General features: G+C 31.6%; 1 protein-coding gene across 1 annotated transcript; it reads left to right on the forward strand.

Annotated features, from left to right (window-relative positions):
• Nucleotides 1–5,294: 5,294 nt before the first annotated feature.
• On the forward strand, nt 5,295–7,203 carry LOC101244665 (uncharacterized). The gene is made up of 3 exons (XM_004239165.5): nt 5,295–5,552; nt 5,627–5,710; nt 6,061–7,203. Exons 1-3 carry the CDS (start codon nt 5,505–5,507, stop codon nt 6,961–6,963), a joined length of 1,035 nt encoding a protein of 344 aa, XP_004239213.2. The 5' UTR covers nt 5,295–5,504; the 3' UTR covers nt 6,964–7,203.
• The last annotated feature ends 3,402 nt before the right edge of the window (nt 7,204–10,605 follow it).

Consider the following 10,605-nt stretch of genomic DNA (forward strand, 5'->3'; position numbering starts at 1 on the left):
GCTTTACTTTATGAATTAGGGACAATGCATATTTTTTAGTTGGGAGCTTATTTTTGTTATGATATTATGAGATATATTGATGGTGTCAAGTTCATGTCTGGTAGCCCAATAATGAAAAAAGATCTGGCTATTCATGTCAAACATTGCCTCAACTTTGTGTGTTTTTGCTTGATTCCTTCGAAGAATGAAACCAAAATAGCAATTCACAAGGAGATAATTGTGGCTCGTATCTTCAATCACATCTTGATAAGTCTATGTGAAATTTTTTCGGAGCAATTAAAAAAAGTGTGTACCTGTCAAAAAGAGACTTCATTGTCATACATGTTATGATATTATGAGATACATTGATGTTGTCGAAATTCTGGATTGGTTGTTGTTTTGATATCTTTTTGACACATTTGTATGCCCTTGGTTGCATGATTTGTAATTATTTTATGCCCTTATAGGTGATGTTTCTAATTGATGTCTTATTGATGTGTTGATTGATCTCACTAGGCTTGTTTTCATGTTATATGGAGTGTATTCCTAATTTGCCGCTTATAAATAGTGTGTCAATAAACTCCATGGATATGTTTTCATGACATCGTTCTTTTTCGAGTTGTGGATTTGTTTTATTGTATTGATTTTTTATTTTCGAATCGAGTGGTTTTTCCAATGATTTATTCGAATGCTTCTTATTTCGAAAAAATAAGAAAAGAAAGGAGATATAAGGGGTGTAAAGAATATAAAGTTGGTGCATGTATAGGCTGACAATTTATGTTTGAAAAGAGCTTACAACAGTGTAAATTGCTATAGATTCTACTTTTAGCTTATTTGAGAATAAATTTACTTTAATTGAAGAGTTATTAATCATTAATTATTTACTTAAGAAAAGGGTAAAATTTGTAAGAAAGATTCATTAGCAAGGACTTGGGCTTTTGCCCATTTGATAATTACTGCTAAAAATAGAATTATTTACTCGAGCTAAATTGGTTATTTAATTAGAAACATTTTGGGGTTTGAAAAAAATAAAAGTGAATTGCCTTTGTACATTGAGAATTGTAAATTCAGGCAAAGTCAATGTTACCCATGTCAATATCATTTGATAATCAAATGTTATAATCCAATTGGATGATATAGACTCATGTTATCACATCCTTAGGTTCTCATTCTCAACTGTTTGAATCAGATTTTGTAATATAGTTCAATTTAAACATGTTAAATAATTTTGAACTTTTGATCAAGATCATCCATTCAAATTATAAAAGCTCCAAAACATGGAAACTTACACAATAACCAAAGGAACAACTAGGTGATCGGACTGTCAGTACCACCGAGTCATAAGATATGATAGAAACGGAAGTTAAAGCAAGAAATTCATGAGTGTACTAAGATAAAATTAACCCAAGTCGTTTCTTGAATAAAATGTGACCAATTAACCAACCAACAAAACCACAAGTACATATAATTAACACTACAATAAAAATAACTTTAGCGGCAATATATATTGACAATAATAAAGATAGCTAAAATTTTTACTGAGTTATTTAAGTGCAATGAGAATCAATGTCTCTAAAGGTTTTAGGGACATATACAAATAGTGCTAATTGTCGTTAAAAAAATATATTTAGCGACATTTAACAATTAATTGCTACTAATGATCATTCTCAATGTAGTTGTAAGCTTAACTGGACATCATAAGCAAAGAAGGTACACTGGTGCGCAAGTTAAGTAAAAAGTTAAATGGAACCCCTTAAGTCTAGTGTTACACTGAATAGTTAAATCTACTAAGAATTAGTCATGATGATTTTAGAGTCGGAGAAGGCAAGTAACGATAAGAGTTGTCCAAAGCTGAGGGGTGTAGAGACCGGACCTTGAACCACGGATGGTCACCAAAAGAAAAAATAAATTGTAGCCAAAGTGTATCGACTCTATAGAGGATAAAGAGCATCATGACTAGACCTTAAATCTACGACTAATAGGAATCAAATCCATATAGAATAAGGAGCAGTGACCCAACCTTGAATTCGCGACAATAAATGGTTGTTGAAGGATCTTATGTAAAAGCATCATCATAAAACTGATGTAGGACAGAGTTCACTCTCATGTAATAAAAAATACTCCAAGCTTGAATCAACTCCAATCCCAAGTCACCAAGTGAAGCCCAAAATCTAAAATATAACACACGGGATTGTAGAAAGAAGGAGGGTGAATATAACGTCATCAAACCTAAGTCAACACCTAATCTAAGGCTCATTCTATCAGACTCGAGTCTGCTACTCCAATTTTTAAGGAGGTAAATCATCTTAAATGACTTCGAGGAAAAACTAAAGGCCAAGCAACTTCAAATATTGCAAGTCTATGGAAAGCACTATTCTAAGCCTAGACTAAGGCCAAACAAGCTAAAGCATTCAACAATATAATCAACCAAGGACAACCACAAGGTAAGAATGATCACGTAACTCACCTAAAATATGTTTACTCCCGATGATCCCGATATAAACCTAAAACATTGTTTCCAAGTGAAGTAGCATGATCAACTAGTTACCCGCCCCTAATTCACTCAAATCAACATGATTTCACATTTTTATCTCAATCTAAGGAATGGGAAGTTGTAGCCTACCTTTAGATCAACCGTGCAAGCTCCAATTCATGTCTTCTAACAATGTCACGCAATCAAAATTAGGATCATAATTTTAATATGGTCATTTAGACATTAAAATTACATAAAACGAAGACAGATATAAATTAAAAAAAAACAGAAATTATAGGACCCACATCAGAAATTTAAAAAAGGACTCTATTTAAAGGTCCAATTTAATCTCCCGAACTTGTTTTCCAAAATGAAACATAATTCTGGGCTTGAAACAGAAAGAATCAATACATGCAACAATTCACACTTAAAGGACAAGAATTAAGTTAAGGCATGCCCAAAAATATTGATTTCACCTCCAACAACGTTTCCTCGATCATGCACCTTAGTATTCCCAAGCTCAAAAAACACACAGGACTTTGAATCACTGGATTTTGAACTAAGATGGAGGGAAAACTGCACTTGGAATTAATTAAATAATTATTGATCGAGTTGCTCTTAAGACAGTTGCAGGTGCCGTAAAAGGGGCGAGGCACAAAGGGTGGTTCTAGCCAAAGCAGGCCCTAGCCAATAAATTGTACGTCACTTAAGCGAGGCCAGAACTTCTTAAGTGACAAATCCCAATCTAGGCAAGATTGTTAAAGCACCTATCGTCTGGTTGCCTAGCCCACTAAAACAGAACTCGAGCCGCTTAAGAGACCCCAGGATTGCAAAACCGATTGCACTAGCATCAGGCACCAAAAAAATTAAGCTAAGCCCTCCGGACTTTGCTAGGGGCCCAAAATATGTTTAGAACCTTGTGCACGCAAATGGAATATGCAACCCAATTAAATTCAAAATTTTGGACTCAACAGAGCAGTCAAAACATTCATTTGAGTTCATCTTGACAAAAAGTGGGTCCCACACCCGAACTCTATTTTAAGTTGATATCTACATAGGGGATCAAAATTAACTTGGAAGCCTCGGGATCCGTACGAAGGGTTGTCCCAAATAAAACTCAATATTCTGGAGCTGAAGGCATTGACAGTTCTCATTCGGGCACGTTTTACAAAGAATTTTGACTAAGGTCAAACTAAGGGCCGAAACTTAAAGCCTAAATTGCCTAACAACACAAACTCGTACCGAAAGCCTTAGGACCCGAGTCATCCATGCCACTTGCCTAAAATGACCCCTTCCGAAGTTGATGGAACCGTCAGAATTGAATTTTGAGGCTATTTTTATGAACTTTTAGTCAAAAATCAACTTTTCAAGATTCAAAAGTTCCAAAACACAAAAATTCAGATAAAAACTAAGCGAACAACTAGGTGACCGAGCTATAAACAATGAAAAAAAAAGGGCATAAACACATAAATAACCTAGAAGGTCATTATATTGATTCGAAATTGGGGTTTCTATTGTCGGCCTAGTTCTAGCTTAATTCATGCTTTCACGTGTCAAATGTCAATCGATCCTCTTGTGTAGCCTGAATTTCACAACAACTATTATTATTATTATTATTAGTATTAGTATTAGTATTATTATTAATTAAATAATAATAATAATAATAAGACACATAGGATGTATAGGTATTAACTGTCTCGATTCAACCTCGCTCTGCATAAAACACTAGATCTATTTTAATTAACAAGTTTTTTTTTTTTAAAAAAAAAACAGATATCATCATTTGCGTATTGTATGTGGAGAACACCTTGTCTAATTGTTCTTTTGTGCAATATAAATACCCATAAGAGCAGAGAAAAGATGCCTTTGTACTATAGATTTTTGGTCAAATGTGAACATTCTAGATAGTATGTTACTTCAAATAAATTTTCTTTTCACTTTAAATTATCAAATAAAGTTGGAGATGAGACCGAAGGTGGGATAATTCTATTATTATTATTATTATTATTATTATTATTATTAAAAGAATTGTTGGTTGAATTAGTACTGAACAATTCAAGATGATCTCACATAGTAGGACCAAACAATCTTGATACCTAGCCAACGTTCTTAAATGCTTTAAGGGTCGCTATCTCTAGCAATAACTATATAACTTTTTTCAATTTGATTCCTCTATGTTTTTGTTAATTAATCATTAACAAATTAATTTAGTGAGTTGTTGCACTCTCCGTATTGCTTTTAGTCAACTTGTGATTGGTTTGTGTCCGCTTCAATGAAATTATTATATTAAGAAACCAATAACATCAACCTAAATGACTGTTTTTAAATTTATTTAATGACTAAATGCCAACTTATTAACAATACAATATATTGTAGTTGATTTGTTGAAACTTTATCACTAATAACTATGTCCCCGCTAATTAATTCATAAACTTTATGAAAACTAAAAATTATCTCAAATTTATTTTCTTATTATCGATGTAAGAGAATAGTTAAAATGTTTGAACATTTAACAGGATAACTACATACTATAATTTTCTTTGTTAATAGGTTTAAAAACATTAACAACAAAAGAATCTTTATATTATTATATAATATATAAATTAGATACCTTCTGTAAGGTCATTTCAACAACTTAGTGAATTGGTTTTCTGAGGATTCTATTAAATTCGATAAAAAGAAAAAGTATAATATGATCAATTTAATTTAATTTTATTTGATATTTATGTATATTTTCTAATTTTGAATATGAACAAATGAACAGTTAAATTTATATAAAATTAAATAAAAGTATACAGTGACATAATGTACCGTCAAAATACTCCTTTCACATAGATCAGAAGAGTAGAAAAGATAAATTGGACCGAAAGAGTGGTAAGATCTACTCAGACACTCCATTTTTTATTTATTCAAAAAAAGAATAGAGTGATACATTTTTTATTTAAAAACAATTTAATTAGGTTCTTGTGCACCATTATTCTTCTAAAAGCTTCCCTGTTTCAGTTCCTGCTTATTTTGTTTAATTAAAATCAGTGTGCAAAAACATCACAACATGGGAAAAGACGCCCAAGAAGAATTAACCCTAAACAAAGATAACAAGGTATGGGCTCTTCTATAACTTGTGATTAATTATGAAGGTTTTGGTACTAATCAAAGTTTTAATTTCATGATTAGGATGGTGAAGTTGTAGAATATTCCTTGTTACCTCCTATACCAAAATCACCAATTAATAACAGACCAAACAGCATGGTGATTAAGGCAAGTTCAATTTCTATGCTAATTTTAACCATAATTTTGTTGTTTTATATTTTAGATGTGGTTGGAATGACTTGTTTTATCTAAAACACTTTATTGGGAGAGTGTAAATTATTTCTGAAAAGATATAGTATTTATTAAAGATTTATAGTAAAATTGGCAAACTTGATGGTTTTTGAAATCCTTGAGTATGAAATATTGATACCAATCTTTTGTTTACGTTGGTTAAAGTAGTGATGTCACGTTGAGAATTGAGATAATTGCGATGGAAAATGATAACCAAACGTGATATAAGTTATATTCTGGATTTTTTTTTTTTGTATGATATTTAAAAAGAGTTGATAAATGAACAGAAAGCAAATACTGTAATTCCAGCACATTTGGTGGCAGAAGCAATATCAACACTCCATGGGCTTGATTTAAGATGGTCAGGTCCAATTACACCAAGTGAAATGCAATATGTTCAACAATATGTTTTAGCTAAGTACCCTGAATATTGCAATGGACTTGTGGAAGAAGGGGATAAAATCGATCTTTATGCACTTTGTATGAACGAAAAGGGAAAATCCCCGAGGAGAGAGTCTTCATCGCCTTCTTTTGGTACTAGTAATTCAGAGTTGGGAAAAATCCAATTGGAGCCATCAAGATTGCTTGATATCCTAACAAAGAAAACTTCGTACCAAGGGAATTTCATTTCAATCCCAGAAATACAAGTTCGTAATCGAGCATTGCAACAATGTGGACTAAGTGAAGAGGAGTATTTAGTTGTTTTTGCACTTACATTTAAAGAAGCCATGATGATGATTGGAGAATGTTACCCTTTCTTCAGGGGAAATTACTATATGACAATTCTTGGTGAAGAGTATGACTGTATACGCGAATTTGTTACTTTTAAAGATTCAAAAGTGATTGCAGCACCAGAAACATGGCTTGATTTAAGGATCAAAGGATCACAACTAAGTCAATATTTTCGGAGAAGATCAAAGCATAGTCCAAAAGGGCTATTTGCTTATCCTGCTTATGTAGAAGAAACACGCTATTCAATGCATTGGATCTCAGAAGCTCATAGAAATTCATGGCATGTTCTGTTAGATGCTTCTGGTTTGGATGCAGGAAAAGAAAGATTGGCTTTAGCATTATATCGACCCGATTTCGTGTTATGTACAGTTGATAATACACATGCTCAGCCCTCTAAAATCACTTGCCTTCTTGTAAGGAAACAGTCCTTCGAAACTGCAGCTTCTTCAGCATGTTAATTTACTCAAGGTTGACAAGTGAGACGCTCAAGTGGTTAAGCGACTCTGTTATCATCCGGTAGGTAAAGGGTTCGAGTAACTATACATGATAAGTGGAAACACTATTGATCGTATCACAGGGTGATGTAGTGTGTGGGAAAAACATAAATGTTTTCTCAAGGTTAGGGAAGAAAGTTATAAAACTTTGTGTATGTATAATTCTCTGTTTACTTCTGTTGGAAAGAGAGACCATTTCTACTAGTTTTCATTTGCTTTGAATATGGTTATACATCATTGAGCTGTTACATTTTCTTGCCTAACTTCAGTGTGGGTGGATGATCTGATTCACATAAGTTTAATAGAAGTCATAAAAGTATACAATGTTTTATTTACATTACAACTAGTTAAACGTCATAAAAGTATACATTGACTATACACTATAGCTTGGCAAAAGTAAACGGAAGTATACAATGACTATATAATATAATGTACTTATACATGGACTATACACTACGATATACTCCAAAAACTCAATATAGCTTTCTTTGCTTCTTTTTTTAGAAAAAAAAAAGGAAGGAGGGTTGCTCATTGTCACGTAAACTTAAAAAAAAATTCTAGATTCATAAAACTAGAAGCAACCAAACAAAATTTAACCAAGGTCATTTATGAAGTTGCCCTTCTTCACTCGAATCCTAATGTTGGGCTTGCCACATTCTTCAAGATGCATGTAATCTTAGAATGAAGATTTATGGCCTCGATGAAAAAGGTAGTTGTTTCGCGATGTTAAATTATATTCGCAAGCAAATCGTTTGTAGTGTTACATTCTCTGAAGGTGTGAATGAAAAAGAAATGACCAACTGAACTCATGCATTTGAATTTATTTAATGTCATCTTTGGTGAGCCAAGGGAGGTTAATCATATCTTTAATTGTTTGAATAATCAAAGGGAGTTGGACTCTACATTAACTCTATGAAAATCATGATGTAGACGCCATCTTAGGCTAGTCTTAAGAGATAGAGTCTCGACTGTATTATTTGAGGAGTTAACCCATTGATGGTCCCCTAAAGTTGGCATCATGTTAATTTGTTTTATATGAGACAATTTCTACTAGTTTTCATTTGCTTTGAATATGATTATACATCATTGAGATGTTACATTTTCTTGCCTAACTTCTTTGTGGGTGGATAATCTGATCCACATAAGTTCAATAGAACACTATACACAAGTTCACATGGTATATTTATATTACAAATAGTCAAAAAAAGTCATAAAAGTATACATTGACTACACACTATAGCTTGACATAAGTAAACAAAAGTATACAATGACTATACAATATAGTGTATTTATACCTGAACCTACACTATGATATAGTCCAAAAACTCAATATAGCTTTTTTTGCTTTTTTTTTTTTAAAAAAAAAGGAGGGTTGCTCATTGTCACATAAGCTCTCAAGAAATTCTAGAATTCATAAAACTAAAAGCAACCAAACAAAATTTAACCAAGGTCATTTATGAAGTTGCACTTCTTCACTCGAATTCTAATGTTGAGCTTGCCAACTACATTCTTCAAGGTGCATATAATCTTAAAATGAAGATTTATGGCTTCAGTGAAAAAAGTAATTGTTTTTGGAATGTTTAATCATATCCACGAGTAAATTAGTTGTTATTACCTTCTCTGGAGGTGTGAATAAAAGAGAAATGACCAAGTGAACTCATGAATTGAATCTGTTCAATATCATATTTGATTTGCCAAGGGAGGGTGGGGGGGGGGGGGGGGGGATTGATCATACCTTTAATTGTCTGAATAATCAAAAGGGAGTCGGACTCAACATTAAGTCTAGGAAAATCATGATCTAGGCACCATCTTAGGCCCGTCTTTGAGAGCTACAAAATTGTATTATTTGAGCAAAAGCTAAAACAGGCACGGAAAGTCATAATGATTTCCTTCATTACGAACATCCGCGTTCAGTAACTCAATATAGCTTAACTATATATGAATTATACATTCACAATATATACGTGAAGTATATATTGATTATGCAATCACGATTAACTCGAAATCACCTCTAAACAGTTCTAAATTATAGATATAAAATTTTCTTGATACTTTTTTTGATATATAATTTACTTGAAATGGTTCATGTTTACGGTATTGTTAAAATTCTTTTAGAAAAGAAGAAGATGCTTTAGCAAGAAAACACAAAAGAAAAGTGTGAATGGTCATTTTATGATAATATTTTAGGGAACTTTCGCATCTAACCACTAATAGTTTAATTACACTACATAGCGATAGTTTGCTAATCATGATCTGTAGCTACAAGTTATAGGGAGGAGAATGACGAGCGAGATTGGCAGAGGAAGAGATCAGAGGCTAGCGAGATAGAGCAGGGAGTGGAAGAGAAGCGAGCGAGATTGAGAGAGGAAGAGAAGAGGTGAGCGAGATTAGGAGAGGGGGGGGGGGGGGGGGGGGGGGAAGAGGCGAGAGAGAGCAATAATTTGTATAATTCACATTTCGCTTGTATAATTCACGGGTGAATTTGTATAATTTGCGTTTTTTTTTATATAATTGAGTAAAACAAAATCCGGAACTACACAAATATGAAAAAACTTGAAATAACGAATTGATACAAACATAAACATATGAACTTTAAACAATTATACAAAGTATATCATACAAAATTCGAAACTACACGTTTATATTAACTCTATGAATAAAGATTATGGTGATAAAACTGAAAAATCAAAGAAAATCATCATCATATACAAATACAAACTATTGTGTACAAATCAAGCGAAGAATTATTTATTGCGAATTATACAATATGACGAACCTGATTGATTATATTAACTCGAAGTGATTCAACGTAATTAATGATTAATTAAAATTATAAATGATAATTATAAAAACTATAACTATAATTACTAATTAAATAATATAAATTTACTTAACCACATAAATTTCTCAATAGTTTATATAAGAAATATAACGTAACGAATATTGTCTACTTTACCAGTTTCTTATGGGGATAGAGCCATAGTTTCTTATGGGGATAGAGCCATAAAGTTTGACTTGGTATGTGAGGAATTATTTTATTTTTATATAAATAAAAGAGTATATGGTCCTACCCTTTCTCCACAGCCTTCCTCTTTCTCATTTCTTTATTTATTTTCACTCATTTTTAAATTAAAAAAAAATCTTGTCTCTTCTAATTTTTCAGATCAATTTTCTTTAGTCTATGATTTTTATTTACCTAATTCTAGAAACTTAGAGAAAATATTTATTATTTATAGCAATAATTTTTTTATTTGATTATTTTTAATATATTTATAATATAATTTTAATATATATTAAAAAGAACAGTTTATTATTCACATACAATACAAGTTTTATTGATGGATAATACATTTATTGCACATTTTATTACATTTATAATTCAATGTGTCAACTTTTTTTACCAAAGAAGCATAATATATTTTTAAAAAATAGTTATAATACATATATATTGCATATATAATTCATTTTTTTATACATATTGCAGATTGAACATAGTATTGTTATATATTGCTATAAATAATAATAATAAATAAAACGTATCACTAAAATTGATAATTATTTATTAAAAGGTAAGGAAACAAAAATTATGAAAATGAAATTAGAGAA

Source organism: Solanum lycopersicum, chromosome 5 (genome assembly GCF_036512215.1).
Source record: "Solanum lycopersicum chromosome 5, SLM_r2.1".
In the NCBI taxonomy this organism is placed as follows: Eukaryota; Viridiplantae; Streptophyta; class Magnoliopsida; order Solanales; family Solanaceae; genus Solanum; species Solanum lycopersicum.

Coding starts and splice junctions, on each gene's coding strand:
- LOC101244665 (XM_004239165.5), top strand. CDS start 5,505: ATGGGAAAAGACGCCCAAGAAGAATTAACCCTAAACAAAGATAACAAG. Junction 5,553..5,626: donor CCCTAAACAAAGATAACAAG/GTATGGGCTCTT, acceptor TTTCATGATTAG/GATGGTGAAGTTGTAGAATA. Junction 5,711..6,060: donor CAAACAGCATGGTGATTAAG/GCAAGTTCAATT, acceptor ATAAATGAACAG/AAAGCAAATACTGTAATTCC.